This window comes from Magallana gigas, chromosome 2, assembly GCF_963853765.1.
Source record: "Magallana gigas chromosome 2, xbMagGiga1.1, whole genome shotgun sequence".
Classification (NCBI taxonomy): domain Eukaryota; kingdom Metazoa; phylum Mollusca; class Bivalvia; order Ostreida; family Ostreidae; genus Magallana; species Magallana gigas.
Genome location: NC_088854.1, coordinates 40,059,770 through 40,077,800, shown reverse-complemented (window position 1 = coordinate 40,077,800; position 18,031 = coordinate 40,059,770). Strand labels below are relative to the sequence as shown.

Genomic DNA, 18,031 nt, shown 5'->3' with positions numbered 1-18,031 from the left:
GTTACTTGAAATTAGCACCATGTTTTTATTTTGTCAAATCACACAAGAATACATACATGTAGCACACATTAAAAAGTTATTGCTTTCATAAAGCTACAAAACTTGTATACCATTATCTGTTATTTGAAATTGAATGACTGTTTTATCTGCATTTTTGGAGGAACCCAAATGAATACAGTAGCACTTGAAGTGGTTTGATGCTAATTGTTTTTCTACATGAAACCTCTGTGTAACCAACTGTCCCCATGCTTTACATAGAAATTCTTGATGGTCATTTTTTAATCTGTCAATGTTACTAGCAGATTTTTCCAGGTTGTAATCTTCCCTCATTCTCTTTTTCATCAAAGCACATTTGGTGGCAATCACAATTAAACTAAAACTGTTTATGAATTTGGACAACACTTCTGATATCAGTGTCAAATTTTTCTCTTGTGCAGCTAAACTCTCACCTCCATTGCATTTGTCAATCCAATAAAAGGCCGAAATGCTATCAATCATTATTACTGATATATTAGGGTTACTTAACAGTGTTTGTTCCAGGCTATAAAGAGTAACAAGCAATTCTGAACTGTTTGTACATCTTATTAATGAAAGTTTGGATAAACACTTCTGAATCAGTAATTCAACATCATTAGTTAAGTTCTCTTCTGCTTGGTGAGCATTTTTCAGTGTTGCATGAATTCTGTTCTCCATAACAGTCACTAATCGTAGGATAGAAAATTTATAGTCATTGTCGATAAATATGACACTAGCATCCTTTCCATTCAGATTAACTGATTTCCATGTTTTAGGCAAGATAATGCCTGCCACAAGATTCAATAAAATTTCAGATTTTCCAGTTCCTTCGGTTCCAAACAGCTCAATGACATCTTTCGCACTGGGTCCATCATTAAAGATAGGCGATAGTACTCCTGCAATGGATGGGCGACTACCAAGTCTTGCTAAAAGCTGTTAAGAGAAAAAAAAAAGAAATTCTCACAATCAAAAAATCTGATTTCGATACAATTAACTATAGAATACTATTTTTGATCATATATTCAGTAAAATAAAACAGGAGTTGTTGAATAAATTACACAAATACGCTACCTGTAAACCTGTTTCACTCTGCATCGTTCAAATATGATGTACTGTGGGCAAAAAGCCCATTTTAAATTTTTTCCTGAAGCAGACAACTTTAAAGGAGTGAGGGTGCTCCACAGTTATTCTTAAAATTATTCGTGGCCACAATTTGTTTAAAACGAATTAGCATGATCATTAATAAATATTTAATATCATAAACAAATACAAACATTTCAACAATAAAATGACAACCAACTGTTTGATATGCATACTTTGCCGAAGGGAACATAGATTTGCTGGATATGGAAAGAAAGTAAGTACGTGTTATCATAAGTTCACTTCTATTTGCGCATGCGTTTATGTGCAGAACATAAACACTGCGAAAATGTACTTTTCTGCTGAAAAAATGTGTAAAGCTCAATGATTTGATGATGGGTGGAATCATGCATGCATAATTTGTTTAAAGAAAGGCGATAAGGTAAGTTTGCATGGTTATTTATGATACGATTAGAAAATGAACGATGAAATTGACGATGTTGATTACTCGACTGTTCCTTGCACGTTGCAGACCTTTCACTGAAAGTTACAGACATGGCAAATCGGACTACTTTGCATCAACGCAGACGAAAACGAGCCCAGCCTCCAGTCTTTAGTGGAATTTCTGGGTCATACGAAGACAAAGACAGTGACTTCCTGTGGTTAGTATTTGAAATAAAAAAATGATAAACACACCCAGAGGCCACTCCACACCATCATGTTTGCTAGAGGATTCTGTACCTTGTTCCAATATGATTATGCAGCCCATTTTTTCATTCATATTTATAAATAATTCATTGTTCAAACAATATCCATCCTTTAAACTGTTAAAAATGATAAAGACCACATTTTTTTCTTTTCAAACACCAATCTAATGCCTCTGTTTTCAATGTCAAGATGACAAACTTCGCTAAAAATATTTTTTGGAGATTTTGCATTGCAAGCAGCATTATTAAAGTATTTGGATGATTTTATTGGAAATTGTATAAGGTATTCCAGAAACTTTTGAACCATGAAAAAAAAAGATTTTTCCATTTTAAATATGACATGCTCTCCAATTTCTCCTGGGTTATGACAAAGGAATATAAAAAAATTAATGTTTATAAGTTCTCAGAAAACTTTAATGGTAAAAATGTGGGGTTTTTTTAATTGCTTGCCATAAAAATTCAAAATTTTGATAATATGTTTGTTATTTTTCAGTCCTATATGTTTTAACTTGATGGAAGAAGTACATATGACTAAATGTGGTCACTCATATTGGTAAGTAAATTAAGTCCATTGGAATTTTTTTTCACTAAAACTTAATTGGAATGAATTGAATAAACAAGTCTTGGTTTTAAAAAGTATCAATCAACATTCTCCCCATTCCTCATATGTAAACATATTCTGAATCTTATTTTTATAAAGAACTAAAATTCAGTAGCCCAAGGAATTACTGTATCATGTATCTTGGCTCAGTTGTTTCATTTTGATATAGCTGTTAACAATATCAATCCATGTCTTTTATAATGCAATGAGGAAAATTTGAGAACATGCTCTAGTCTGGAAAAATTGTATTGATGGCTTTTATAAGATGTAGAGATTGGGTTCAATATTAAGATCACTTTGAATTAATGATAAATTATAAGGAATCTGCAAAATGATTAAATAACATATTTCATTATTAAATAATTTTGAATGTAAAGTATGATATTTTTAATTACTGTCATTTTTTTTAAAATTTGAATGTATGCAAATGATCATGAGACTATTCGAGTAAACAATTAATCAACGCTTGCTTGAAAAAGTTGAATATCTTACTAAAACATCAAAAAAATTATTGTATTAATTGCGTTAATGGCTTTTCATTCATTTTAGCCATAAATGCATAAAGGAAAGTCTTCAACAAAGCAACAGATGTCCAAAGTGCACTTATGTTATAGAGGGCATTGACCATGTCTTTCCAAACTTCATGTGTAAGTCAACAGTACATGCATTTAATGAGTTATGTTCCCTTGTTGTTCTACTTGTATATATAAATGTATTATAGGCTATAGAGAAATATTTTCAGGTTATCTTATCCTAATTCCTCCTCTTTTATTATCTGTAAATTACAAATGTGCCATATTTTAAGAATGTTATATTTTTCAACTTTGGTATGAGATTGTTCAACCTTTAATCTAAATTTTATCATAGAGGACTTATTATTCATACTCTATTGCATTCCGATGCATGTAATTGCAGTGAATGAGCTGGTGTTAAAATACAGGGGCAAGCAGGAACAAAAGAAAATAAAACTTGAACAAAAGGTAACAAATGCATGAATTATTGTTAAGTGTGTGTTGTAAAATAAAAATTGCATTGTTGATTTATACACCACACATTTATATACATTAAAGTAAATGTTAATGGAAGTCTGTGAGTGCAAAGAAAACTCTTCTTAGTTGGTTTCTTTGAGTAAGTACTTGGTACACCATTTACAAACAATGCTAACTACATACTACCCATACGGTATTTGTAATTTTGTATTTTCCTTGCAGACTTCTCCTTCAACAGAAACTGTCGATATCTGTGATATGATTTTGGAGGACAACATTGATCTCTGTGATGTGAACAAACTGCTAGAAGTCCTTAATGTGAAGAAGCAAAAGCTAGAAGGGGTATACTGTTAACTGAACTTTGTTTAGAACTTTGATTCTTATACATACATTTAAATATATAGAACAAGTGGTCCTGCTTGTTGTCATTTATGACCATTTAATGAATGTCATGAAGTATGACTTAACAGGGTTAAAAAAGATATCATAATGCTATTTCTATGAAAAATACGTTAGTATTCATGTATTTCAAAATCCTATTAATAGCTAGAAAGAAAGATATCTTAAATGTTTTCCCATCACTTGTTTATTGTTTTAATGTTTCAAAGAATGTTATTCTAAGCTAAATTTCTGATCGTGTCCTGGGGAAAAGGAAATTATTTTGAAATCAAATAAGTTTTTGAAAATTTATTAAGTTATGTTGACTTGAATGTTCAAATTATTTTTAATTTAGGACATCAAGTTTGCACAGAAATATATACTTAAAGAATTTCTTCAAGAAATAAGAAAAAGAAAGCAAGGAGTAAGTATCTGATTTAAATTGATTTTTTTTATTGGCATTACTCCAAGTCTAAACATTTTAGTTCAACGTAAATATATGTTTGGTTGAAGGCAGTCTATTCATTGAATGTTTTGTATTTTTCTTTAGAAGTTAGAACAGTTAAAAAGGGAAATTTCTTTGATTGATGACGATTTCGAAAAAGTGGATGTAAGTCTTTGAATTCAGAATATTATTTTGATGAATAAATACATGTACATTATAATTTTATGTTTTTTTTCCTGTGCAGAAGAAAAATTTTTAAAAATGCATTATTTTTACTTTCATCAGGGAATGCTTTCAGAACACAGAAGAAAGTATCCGTACATTCCAGTAAGTTTTGATGAATAACAGATACATGTATTTGATTTCTTTAAGTTTCTGATTTAACTATTTTTGATGTACAAATTTGTATAACTGAAAATGTGTGTTTGTACCAATATAACCCACTTAATAAATACACTTGTCTGGTACACTATGCTATATTTCCAACAGCTTTGTATTTACTGTCTTTGTAATTTAAGGATCATCTGGTGCCAAATGGGTTTGAGCCTACCATGACGGCAAGCACTGATCCTGGCAGTCAAGACGGATTCAATGGCAGCAAGAACGTAAGTCGGAAGCTTGTGTAATATAGTCTGTGAATGATGTACATGTACAATGAAAGGGGAAGCTAGCAAGAAAATTCTACATTATCTACTGTACAAAGGGTTATTTTTGCCCCCTGTTATTTTCACCCTTTTTCACTTGCAAACGGTTTTTGCCCCATCTTGAATTCACCCAAACAAAGTTGTGTTTAATTAAAAGAGTTTATTTTAGACATTGAAATTTGCCCAGTCTTAAGTTCGCCTGCTGACAATGAGGACATAAGGGGCAAAAATAAAACAGGGGCAAATATTTCCCTGTATACAGTATGTGGTCTAAATTTATGTAAATAATCTTTTATAAATTATTAATTTGTCTTAATTCACTTCATGCCAGTACCTAAAGTAAAATGTGAATGTACATATATCTATATTTATCAAACGCTGTGCAGTTATTTGTCCAGTAATATATATGTCTACAAAAGGGAAGAATATCTAGGAATAAAGAATTGTTTCTTTTTCAGGGAATTTAATAATTATCACTATGGACTATAATTGTATATCATTTTAGGCTGGAAAACCCTGGTTACAGACAACCATGGCATCCAGAAGGAAAAGAGTCAGTCAGCATTTTGAGGATCTAGAGCAATGTTACTTCTCCATCAGACAGAAGGATGAGTATAGTGAGTATATTCAGTGTCTTCCTCACATTTCGGGCTTTATGTGCCAGCGGGCACGAAGAGGTTAGGTGAGGTGAGGTCGTCACATTTCTTTATCCGGTTAGCTTTTTTTCTACTGTAAAGTATACTTGCACATTGTTTTCTTTGTTAAGTGTTTTTGTGCTGATCTAAGATTTGCAACATTTCGTCTTTCCCAACAGATGGAGAGGAGGGGTTAGATGAGTTCACAGAATGTCTTTCAAAATTCACCAAGTTTAATTCATTCAGATCACTTGCCACTTTAAGTTATGCAAGTGACATTTACAGCGGGTCCAGTATAGTCTCAAGGTACTTCACTGTTTCTAACTAATAAGTTTAATTTCAACTCTGATGATTTTACTTTTCTTTTGAAAAATTATTGTAAAAGTCACATCAAATGGTTTACAGTGAGAAAATATGTAAAGACATGATTTTCATAGCTATAGAATTTTTAAAATAAATTCATTGTAAGTTAATGTTTGACTTACCTATTACAGCATAGAGTTTGACAGGGATTGTGACTTCTTTGCCATAGCTGGTGTAACCAAAAAAATCAAGGTAAAAATATAACCTTAAGTTTCCTTCTAAAACTTCCTTTCAAATTATGGTCTTTAATATCTAGAGCAGTTAGAATTTTAAGGATTTTGAATAGTGTACAGTCGTGTACCTGTCTTGATGATGTAAGTTATAATGTTTGATATCATCAATGTTTATCTTCAGGTGTTTGAGTATGGAACTGTGATAAAGGATGCTGTTGATATACATTATCCAGTGAACGAGATGATCTGCAATTCAAAAATTAGGTACAGAAGTCATGACTACTTCTTTTGTATGTGATGTACTATTTATATAAAAATGCTAAAAATTATTTTCTGTTAAACAAAGTGTTAAAATATATCTTCTGCTTCAGTTGTGTGACTTGGAGTAGTTATCACAAAAATGTCCTGGCAAGCTCAGATTACGAAGGGACAATTACACTGTGGGATGCCTTCACTGGCCAGAAATCTAAACTCTTTCAGGTATTATACATAAAATTTAAAATCTACATTTGATTCAAACAAGCCATTTTTAAATATTTTAATATTTTCAAGGTTTTTTCAAGGTTTTTCTCTGCAAGTTTGTGTCTATCTGCTAAAAAACATCATTCTTTGGGGAAAAATATTTGTGAAATAAATAATTGGCAAAAGAATTGTCTGTAGATATTGATATAATATAGTACAAACTACCTACATGTATTAATTTTTGTACATACATGTTCATGTATAATAGGAACATGAGAAAAGATGCTGGAGTGTGGACTTTAACACAATGGATCCCAAACTGTTGGCTTCAGGATCAGATGATGCTAAAGGTACTGTGAAATCAAAATTATTTTTTTTATATATTTTTAATGTCCCTGTTAGAAAATTTAAATTTAGTTTGTACCAACAACTGTGATAGTACCATGAAATGAAGTAAATTTTACCCACAATTGTTTATCAATGGATTTCATTATTGCATGATGTACACATGATTATCAATTGGATAATTTTCTTGTAAGTTATGAGTTGAACTAAGATCAGTCATTTTATTTCAGTGAAGCTTTGGTCTATCAATGCAGAGAACTCAATTGCTTGTCTAGAAGCCAAGGCAAACGTTTGCTGCGTCAAATTCAACCCTGAGAGTAGATATCACTTAGCGTTTGGTTCTGCAGGTAAGATCAAGATGATAGGGTCTTTAGGCACTGTTCCTTCTATTTGTACATGTATATGGAGTTTTCTTCTGCTTTGTCTATCAAATTAATTTTGTTTCTTTTAGATCATTTTGTGCATTACTATGATCTGAGAAACACTAAAGAGGCAGTGATGGTCTTCAAGGGGCACAGAAAGGCTGTGTCATACACCAAGTTCCTCAATACCACAGAAATTGTGTCTGCGTAAGTACAGTATGAAAACGTGGGCATGTAACATGTAGATATACAGTTACAATTATTAATGTGTACATGTTTATGGAATTTGTACCTACTGTTCTGTATTTAATGGTTGGGAAATCATTCCCCGTACCATATTATAAACAGTTTAAATTTTGCTGTAAGATATATACACTGTAATTTTGTACTTACAGGTCAACAGACAGTCAGCTCAAACTTTGGAATATCAACAAATCAAATTCCTTAAGAACCTTTAAAGGACATATCAATGAGAAGAATTTTGTAGGCTTAGCTACAGATGGGGATTACATTGCTTGTGGTGAGTAGTTCTGTTTTAAAATACCTGCATTTTACTGGTAAATCAAAATTTTCATAAATGATCACATTGTGATTTATAAATCTTCACTCTATTTTTTTCTTCTTTAATTTGTAGGAAGTGAAAACAATTCCCTATATGTGTACTACAAGGGGCTTTCAAAACAGCTGATGACCTACAAGTTTGACACAGTGCGGAGTGTGCTGGTAAGGCCATAAAAGCATGTTGACGGAGACTTTTCAACCCATTTTCTGTATAATTTGTACATAATTATATATTATAAACGTTAAATACATAAAGCCTTATTGATTATCAAGCCAATGTTTACAAAGGGTTAAGAAATATAAAGTTTTACAAATTATGGTAACCTTTAGTGATCAATCTATTGGTCCATCTGATTTCAATGTACAGAGGGTATTTTTAACCGGGTTTTCCAACGGAAAAATCCGGTTATTAAAATGGTGAAAATGGCGGGCGGGCGGGCGGCTGCCAAAAGGGTACCCTCATTGTACGGATAACTCCTCCTACAGTTCTCAAGATTGGAAGTTGTTCTTTTGCAGATCAATTGTACATATATCAGAGGTGTGCATATTGCTAGGATTTTGATTTCTGATAATTTATGAAAAAAATACCAGCTTTTGAACTTATTCATTTTTTGGCAAAATATTGCATATAGGGTACCCTCATTGTACGGATAACTCCTCCTACAGTTTTTAAGATAGGAAGTTGTTCTTTTGCAGATCAATTGTTCATATATCAGAGGTGTGCATATTGTCTTTCCCTTTGGCCAAGTTGGACCAAAATTTACCCATACAGTAGAGGTTGTACAATGATCTTGAACCAATTTTCTGAATCAAAGGTCAATGTCAAATTATCCCTATTAAATCTCAGTGCCTATGAGTAGATGGTGTGCAGTTACTTTGAATGAATTTTGTAGATCAAAGGTTAAGGTCAAATTATGTCTCCGTTTTAAGTTGCGGTCTTGATCATATTTCTTCTCCCATTGGCCAAGTCAGGTTCAAACTTTATCCATATTGTGCCTCTAGGTAGAGTGTGCGGTAACCTGGTGGTAATGTGTTCTGAGGTTTTAAAAGATACATGTATTACTGGAAAATTAATTACTGAAATTTCTATCTTTAGCAAGAAAAAGACAAGAAAGAAGATGAGGTCAATGAATTTGTTAGTGCTGTTGCTTGGAGACCGGTAAGTTCCATGTGTCATCTGTAAGAGATAATAAGTGAGATCAATTTAAAAATTATCATTTGGTATTGAAGTCTGTGACAGTATGTAAAATGTATGACATAAATAAATCTAACATGAGATGTGTTATGCTCATAGCAACTTAGATTTACAAGTAGTAAGCCATTCAGAAGCAGGCTGTATTTATGCCAAGATATCATAGAATTCAAGAAAAATACTAGTTGGTAATACAATATACCGACTACATGCATGTGAAATTAGGTTTCCAACCAATTACTGTATTTTGCACTAGCTAAATGGCTATTGTGTGTTATTTATTTTAAATACAATTAATGAAAAAAAATGAATTGAGAAATTTTTGGGTTAGATTGATTCTTGTTACTAGTTAGGTACAAACGAGGTTAACTACCATTAATTTTGATTTTGACAAAGTTCAAAGTAACTGGGGTTAAAAGAAACAGCATTTTTGATTGACATTGAAAAAGTACATCCTGTTACCAGGTAGTAAACATATTTGAAACACTGAATGTTATTTTGATATTATATTTTTCAGGGTTCAAATGTGGTTGTAGCAGCTAACAGCCAAGGAACAGTGAAGGTATAAATGACTGATTTTTAAATATTTCCTATCAGCAAGATATGATTGAATAAAAATTGAGATTTAAATACATGTACATGTATTAAATGCATCCATTTTGTCTTGCAGGTGCTAGAGTTGATATAGAGTGATCTCTCTTTTCTATTAAAACCGTGATGTGTGTGTCCCTATGCTTGGTGGAAGCTGTGAAAAATGTAATCGTGGCATAACTATTGTGATAAACAGCAATGCATTTGTAGCACAATGACGACAGCACAATGTAAGAAATAATGATCATTATTGTTCACACGCTACATCCCTACATTCATTTACAGAATGTATGTACGTATGTACACTTGGGAGTACCTAATCTATACGTGTATGTGAGGCAGTAGATTGAATATTAGACGATAATGCACTGATACAACAGTAATTTGGTAGATCAACACTTGTCGTAATTGTCAGTCAAAAGAAAAAATAAGTGCTTATTTTGCTGTAATCCAGATGTACATGTAATTGAGATTTATTTGCAACAACAACAACAAAAATTTGTTGTGTACTGTATCATTACACCATTTTGAATGTTAACTAAGTGCTTACTTCCCTCGTTATAAATACAACATGATCTGGGAGAAGACAAGACAAAACCTCATTTCCGAAAACTTCAGTTTTGTGTAAATATTATTTGCTGTATTGGAATTGAATTGTTTTTCTTCTGTAAGATAAAAATGCTAAACTGAAACTGTCTTGAATTGTCACAGTTTTAGGTATTAGAACTTCTACCTCTGTTTTGTTTTTGTTTACATTTTAACTGACTATCCTCGAATCAATTTTTAACATTGTTACCAAACCCTTAATGTTGTTAAATGTTTTGTTTGTATCTTTAATAATATATTCAACATATGCGCTATTTACATACGTGTAATTATATTTACTGATGTTTCACGCAAATTTTTATGTGTGCTGTTCAACAGCAAAGGGGAAAATATGATTATCAGATGAAATTGGATGTTGTCTCCGCGGAAGTGATTGTATGCTTATTATTTTGATGTTATTGTTTTGTGAATTGATAACAAAGATTTTGACCTGTGTTGTGGTTCTTAACCTATTACCTCTGTTTCATCTGTTCACAACCTCAGAACATGAGTGAATGTCCACCTACCCCCAAACCCCCCAACTTCCACCCCCCCCCCCCTTCCCTCAATTTCAAATTTTTCGGTAAGATCATTTAAAGAAATTACTAATCAGATATGATCCATGGTGTACTAGACTTCACAAACTCTTGTGGCAAGAAATTGTATAAATCTTAAGTTGCAAACAATTTTTGATTTGGTGTAGTTTTCATATGTTTGGATATCATTCTCTTAGTTATAAAGTTGCAAAAAAATGACATACCGTACATATTCTTTATTAATGGTGTTTAGTGTTGTTTTGTTAAATTCAGATGTAAAAATGCAGTTTAAAAGTCAGAACCTGTTCAATCCATGTGATGTGAGTTAGTGGTTCATGTTCATTAGTCATTGTGTATGGTTGTGTTTATACATTGTGAGTGCTGTTTTGTGTATTGCACCTTAGAATGATCAGAATAAATGGACAGGAGAGTACAAGTTTTCATAGATGTTATTTTTACAACTGTTACAGTGGTGATAAAACACTTTGTTTGATATGTTGAGATTCATGTGGGCATGTACAGCTTCAAAATATAAAAGACGACCCTCATGAAATCAATTTTCAAAAGATAAAGGCAGCAAACCCCCATATTACCAGATCTTTATACATAATAAGACTAAAGACTAGTTTATAGAATTTCAGCATATTTTATAAATTTGATGTGTGTCTGGATTCTTTATCACGATTGGCTTTTCGGAAAGAGCTATTGTCATAAAATCATGATTTTTGCAAAATGGGAAGATAAAGTTCCTCACTGGGATTTATACTAAAAAGACTCATACCATATGCCTTTGTTTTAGAAGGGTTTAAATTTTGTGTTTGGATTAAAAAAAATAGGTAGCTTTATTTATAGATTTGCCTTCTTTTTTTTTATTGGTGACTTTTAAATTGATATGAACAAATTTTATTTTTAGATTCTGATGAAGCCGCAAAATAAAATGTGTTGCTAAATTTCCAGTTATTAAGTGTGTTGCTGATGATTATAGAATTGCCTATTGCCCAAGTTATGAAAATTGATCAGATTACCGTACTTAAATTATATTTAATTCAATGTACAGTAAAACACGGTTATAGCAAACACGCTTATAATGAATTGACGCTTACAGCGAAGTTAATTTCATTCCCCAAGATTCTATTTCATGTTGTAAACTTGACGGATATAACGAATTACGCTTATAACGAAGTTAAATCGCCCGTCCCTGGTACTTCGTTATAAGCGTGTTTTACTGTAAATGAACTTTGAGAAACCATAAGTAAATGATGCAGAGGATCTTTAATCTGGTTCTCATTCATATTTTGAAACTGCTTGGAGTCAGGAGGTAAAGATTAAGGTATAAAATTTGAAATCATGATTAAACATGCACTAGGACAAATAAACCATGGCTTGTTCATCAGACTGCGGGAGTTTTTTTTATGACGACATACTTGGCTCTAATGGGCATTGTGAAGTTATTAAGAAGAAGATCCTATCATTTAAAATTCTTCTTGCAGATAATATACATGTATCGAATTTAATGGAGAATATTTTTTGCATACATTAGCGCATATGGTACAGGCCTAATAAATTCAGATATCTATCTAGTATGTTCCAAAAATTCTGTTATTTAAGAATAATCCAATGTAGCCTAATTCTATCACATAATGTTTTTCTTTATGATCTGATTACATTCGCATACTGTGCTGTGTAATATAACTATATATGTATACAGTGTTAAAACTATCGGTAATGCATTTTTGCCAGGTTTTGCAATATGTAACAGATGTGTAATTTGAAACATATCGCGAAATAAATGGTATTTTGTCTGTCATTATATTCCAATTGGAAAATTTCATACAGTGTTAAACACTAGAGACTCCGTCTCTTTATGTGATTTACATGCATTTTACAATGGGAAAATGATTGCTGAGAAATCAGTTACAATGTTAACTTGATCAGTTTAACAGTTGTTCCAAATGGCACACCGCACAAATTGGTATATGATGTAGACATTAATTTGGCAATATGATATTTTTTGACACTTCAGAACTACAAGTATAAGGAGTTGTTTTTTTGTAGGGATCAAATAGGATTGACAAGTTGAAAGCATTTTTACACAATACTATATAGAATATATCAGAATTTCCAACAACAACAAAATCTTTGTTTTTTAACAGTTCCATTGTTTCAATTTTTGCTGATGCAATACCACTTTCAGTGTACCAGCTGTAATTAGCCTCATAATAGTTACACCTAGCTAGGTAGAAATGTTTTTTTATCAGGAATAATTATCTTCCAATTTTGTGTTCGGTGTAATATTTGTTCAGACATTTTATACCACAGAGTGTATATTTACATTTCTTTTGTTTTGCTTCAGATTGGATTGGATGCATTTAAAAATGTTCTATATTAGGAAGTCAACAAACGCTTAAAGTTTAGTTGTACTTTCTCAGAGAAAGTCAAATGTGTGTATCGCTGTGACTAAATACCCAGGTGCTGAATTTAAATGTTAATGGTAATTAATTTCAAGTTTTATGAACACATGCAAAAGAAATATTTTTAGCTGGGTTTTCAATTAGCAGCTAGGTTTAGTCATCATAGAAGTACATGTACTAATTTTTTGAATAATTTCTGGGTTTATTCATGTTTTTTAGATTGCTTTCCAAACATTTAGTCTGGTTTGCTGATATTTGCTTAAATTGTTTATCATCTTTTTCCTCTTACTTAAAAGGATAAGAAAGCTTTTTTTAAGGCAGATGAGAGGATTTTTAAGATAAAGGTTTTAAATGGGTATCTATGACGATTACCAGTATTTTCATAACAATTTATTCCCTCAGCAGTTTGGACAACATGTAACTTTACTGCCTATGTACATGTACTTTAATACCTACTGCTAAGGGGCTTAATATATGGATGCCTGATAAGATAAATTAATCTTTTTTCTTGATAAAGTAATTAAAAGTTCTGCAGGCAAGCTTTGTCCACAGTATAGTTGCAGATTTTCCTGGGGACACCTGTCTTACCTGACCTACCTGCTTTTGGCTCAATGTATAAACAAATTTAGGAACATGCTGACCTTTTAACCTGTAAGTAATAATGCTCCACTTCTATTGACAATCAATATTGCTTCTTAAACAGAGTTACATAACTCATCAACCCTGTGTACATGTATATAGAACTTTAAATCAGACCCTGTTTCAATCATGCATTACACCTTTCTCTTATGTGAACTTGGATAACTTGACAATGTTTGTACTGGGCCTTTACAATGCTAAAGCCTTATCATTTGGTCTTGTAGGTAAAAGTGCTAAAAATATCGGAGCAGTTAAAAGCCTGTGAAGCGCGTCTATTGATCAGCTGTTTGCGCCCGGCTCCTGATCGTGGATATATTTTGTCTCTTTATACTGTATGTGCGAACGGATATAGCTGACTTTGTATTACTGTCTTTTACAGGTAAGCTGTTTGCAAAAAGTTAAATGCTCTCTCTCCACTGTTTTTTCTTTTACTTTGAAGGACATATCTTAGAGTCTTTTTTATTGATAAACCTTCGATCTGTATATTTTCCATAATCCTGTCCGTTTTATTTGAGTGAAGATAAGTTTAGCAAAGAACTGTTGCGCACATGCATGCATGTTTACACTTTGAATTATAAACTTTTTTAAGAGATGCATAGCAGTCATTTGAAATGTAGAAAATATAGATGCAGCCAATAATTTGACATGCATTCAGAGGCTCTATAGTTCACAAAGTGATCGATCGACTCACAATATTATTTTAAGTTTATACTTAATGGGGCTCTTAATCGTCTAAAATAATGAGCATACATGTATATATATAAAAGAAAAGACTACCGGTAATACCCAATAGGTTTTTATCCATGCATGCCATCATTGTTTGATAAACTTGATACAATTACAAAACCTTACCACTGTTTATAAGTCTCAATTTACTTTAGCATTCAACACTCTTCAGGTAAATGAAGCAAGTTTATAAAGAAAACCATGAGCGTTCAAACATTTCTTACCACGCAAAAGAAATTTGCTTTCATTTCACTCAATCTCTCATCTTTCTTATGGGTTTCAATTGTCTGTACTTTTAAATTAATAGATGTTTTAGAAAAGCATGCATCATTTATTTTAAATTTGGCAACAAAGTACATACATCCTTGATATAAAAATACCTTGTTTATATATTGAACTATTAAAAAAGAGTTATTTTAAAGTATCCAATAACTAGTATTACTCTTTAGCTTTGATCACAAATGTGTAGTAAAAGTCTTGATTCAAGAGATTATAGGTGAAGGATTCATATGGAGTCTCTGTTTTTAGCCACAGATTTATTTTTGCTGTTAAGTTTACACCTATTGAATTTGAGTAACATACTTGAGTATTAAGATACAAATTTAAGTACATGTATGTGTATATGTATGTTGATTTAGTGCTCAAGTACCTAAAATTGCTTAAAATGCTTTTAAAAAAAAGACATACCAGTATATTTTAATTGTCATAGAAATGCATGCAATTTTTCTTTCATTACTTATGAAATTACAATTGATCAACAAGGTGAAATAAAATTCATCATTCTCTCAACTAAGAAAATTTATATTTTTTTGCATCGAACATTTTATAAAAGCCCATGAGACAGTACCCTTCATGTAAAAAGTCCTAATAATTACCTTTATGGAGTGCAGACATAGTGTTTGCCCTGTGTTTTATATTTAGACATTTTTCACCATGATTCATGACTTGAAATCACACAGAAAGGTGGGTGATTTTAATGAAGAACAAAATTGCCAAACTTCCTTTTACTAAGGTTCAAAAGTCACACAATTCTAGATAACACCCACAGACAGAGCAGAGAGCATGGCAATTACTGTATAACCCAGTTTGTACAAGATCTAAGCCATGATTGTCATGATTCATTACTTACTATAGAGACAAAGACTGTATATTTAAGATTTTTATTTTATTCTTGGGTTAATCTTGTCTTGGGTGTTTGTATTGTGTCTTCTATTGTTGGATTTTTATCTGTGTGTGCAGTATTTTGAAATGCACCTTTATGTGCTGGTTAATGAACTAACACATGTATACCTCCAGACACATGGTATTTCATTATTTGAGTTTCAAAGGATTTAAAGCACTGTCCAGAATAAAGTGTGTAATTTGGACCTCCAAGAAGAGTTCATGGAAATTATGCTTAAGTTCCATGTAGATATAAAGTTGTTATTTTTGTAACTACTTTATCAGTATATTTTTGGGGGTAGAATCATTAATCATGTTCAAATAAATCCACTTTTTATAATTAATAAAAATATCGAATTACTCTCTGTGATTGATGTATAGTTAGTAGTATATTGGATATACTGTGTTACAAGGAAAGTATCAAATATCATGCCCTATATCTTCGGCATCATGGGGATCTTCCAAAAATTCATGCTTGGAGAGTGGACTACTATTAACAGCCTTATTTGTCATCACTTCCTGGTGTTAACATAACAGTTACCTGCAAATTAGCATGTTCAAATAGATAAAACCTTAGCATTATGTAATGTCTCTCTCTTTCTCTCTTTTTCTCATTGATCTCTCTCTCTCTCTCTCTCTCTCTCTCTCCAAAAAATGGATATAATTGCTTAGCTGTCTTAGAACATGGGAAGATGCGTAAAAAGATGACTTTATATGCTCTTTAATAATGTTGAAACTCATCATTCTTTCTTATTTACTGTAAAAGTGGTTATATTTACGCTTGGGGGAAATTTACACTAATTAGGCGTTGGGATTAAAACCGCGCAAAATACCCCCATGAATATGGTAAAAAAATAAAAAATTAAGTGTGGTAAATTGCGCATCTGCATTTTTAATACCCATGCATATTGTTGGACTATAGAAAACGTGTACTTAACAGCATAAATAACCTTTTTTACAGTATCCAAAATGATGAGATCTATAAATGAATACTTATCGAACTCAGTGGGTCCCAGTCAACCGTTTTTTTGATGTATGATTTTCAATATAGCAATAATATATTTCTATCATATTGTAACATTAATGCAAGAATGAGAAAAAAATATAATGATACTGATTCCTACGCAAAAAACGGGCATTACAAAATGATGATAAATGGAAAGGCATTCTTGACACAGATGTATATCAAATTATGGTACTTTATTTTCATTTGGGATCTGTTATTTGTGGATTATAGTGAAGCACAGTTTTCATTGTCAGTGTCGTAGAAAACCATGTTTTCCCAAATACCTACCTGTCTTAAGATAACTGACCTACCGTATATGAATCAAATTTCTATTTAGATTTTCGTGATTGTAAAAAATGCTCCAGGGACTTGGGACAGTATGTTTGGAGGACTAAGTTCTTGATGTTTTGGCCATTTAAAATAAAAATCACAATTCCTTTTGCTACAATCCAGCCATGAAATTCAGCCAAAATAACATTTCATACATCCTTTATGCTTGATAGATATTGATGTTTAGATTCCCAAATGTGATGCTTCAAAATTTGAAAGATCTCTCTCTCTCTCTCTCTCTCTCTCTCTCTCTCTCTAACAAACACACATTGTTCAATACATCATGAACTTGATCAGTCTTGTAGCTGTTTATTAGTGGAGGAAACTTTAACTTGGTGAAAAATTATCTTGACATTTAATCTGATTAAAAACCACCGTTGTTGATACATCAATATATACATGTACATTGTACTAGCTCAGACACTGCTTAAATTTCCTTCGGTAGTGTAATCTTTTCCTATCATCTGCTGAATTGCTTTGATGTTATATACATTAGTTATCAATAAATAATCATACATATATATTTATATATTTTTTTCAATATGAATATGTGATATAACACATTAAAATATTATATTTTTAACCATAAGCCATGGTTACATCATTATAAAAAAATCAAAAAGTTGTCACTTGTGTTTTCTTTAAGGTTTCATTTTGAGACCTATGTGTTAAAATTTTGGAGAGAGAAAAAAATCGTAAGATGTTTCATGAAAGTTTCCAATGGAAAAAATGTAAAATCTTGTAAAATTACAAATGTGTCTTATGTGCTAAGCTCATAGGTGCTCAATGAAGAAATTAAATAGTTTCTTCTAGTGGATCTTCTTAATGTGAATCATTTGCTTCATAGATTATCAATGTTATATTTATCACGCTTGGGTTTTGAAGTTCAGTGAACTGGCTCACTTTGTTTGTCCCGTTAATTGAAAGTTGGGATACATAGGTACAAACTGATCCTGGCCAGGGAATACTGAGCCCATGGGATCAATACACTGAATCATGGTAAGGTAAGGAGGACCCTTGGGGGGCTTTACAAGGGGAACACAGGATTTGATTGATGGATGGATGCCGGGCAACAAAAGGCTCGATGCTTGCCG

General features: G+C 31.9%; 3 protein-coding genes across 5 annotated transcripts in view; 2 read left to right on the top strand and 1 right to left on the bottom strand.

Moving 5' to 3' along the window:
- Positions 1–5: 5 nt before the first annotated feature.
- On the bottom strand, positions 6–1,242 carry LOC105345074 (DNA repair protein XRCC2). The gene is made up of 2 exons (XM_011453062.4): positions 1,087–1,242; positions 6–948 (listed from the first exon to the last, which is right to left on the bottom strand). The coding sequence occupies exons 1-2, from the start codon at positions 1,108–1,110 to the stop codon at positions 94–96; spliced, it is 879 nt and encodes a 292-aa protein (XP_011451364.3). The 5' UTR covers positions 1,111–1,242; the 3' UTR covers positions 6–93.
- Positions 1,243–1,391: 149 nt separating this feature from the next.
- Positions 1,392–11,103, top strand: LOC105345075 (E3 ubiquitin-protein ligase COP1). Its single transcript, XM_011453064.4, has 23 exons — positions 1,392–1,537; positions 1,628–1,757; positions 2,296–2,355; positions 2,953–3,050; positions 3,319–3,383; positions 3,615–3,734; positions 4,126–4,194; positions 4,321–4,380; positions 4,501–4,542; positions 4,734–4,820; positions 5,365–5,476; positions 5,674–5,800; positions 5,989–6,049; positions 6,212–6,294; positions 6,402–6,510; positions 6,761–6,842; positions 7,068–7,184; positions 7,289–7,406; positions 7,595–7,719; positions 7,834–7,922; positions 8,857–8,919; positions 9,470–9,514; positions 9,623–11,103. Exons 2-23 carry the CDS (start codon positions 1,651–1,653, stop codon positions 9,638–9,640), a joined length of 1,857 nt encoding a protein of 618 aa, XP_011451366.3. The 5' UTR covers positions 1,392–1,537; positions 1,628–1,650; the 3' UTR covers positions 9,641–11,103.
- Positions 11,104–13,878: 2,775 nt separating this feature from the next.
- The window catches only part of LOC105345077 (uncharacterized), a 38,067-nt gene continuing 33,914 nt past the window's right edge, over positions 13,879–18,031 (top strand). For all 3 annotated transcript variants that reach the window (XM_020074048.3, XM_011453070.4, XM_011453066.4), the window contains exon 1: positions 13,879–14,093. The gene's annotated coding sequence lies outside the window, so the exon portion shown is untranslated. The remainder of the gene's footprint in view (positions 14,094–18,031) is intronic.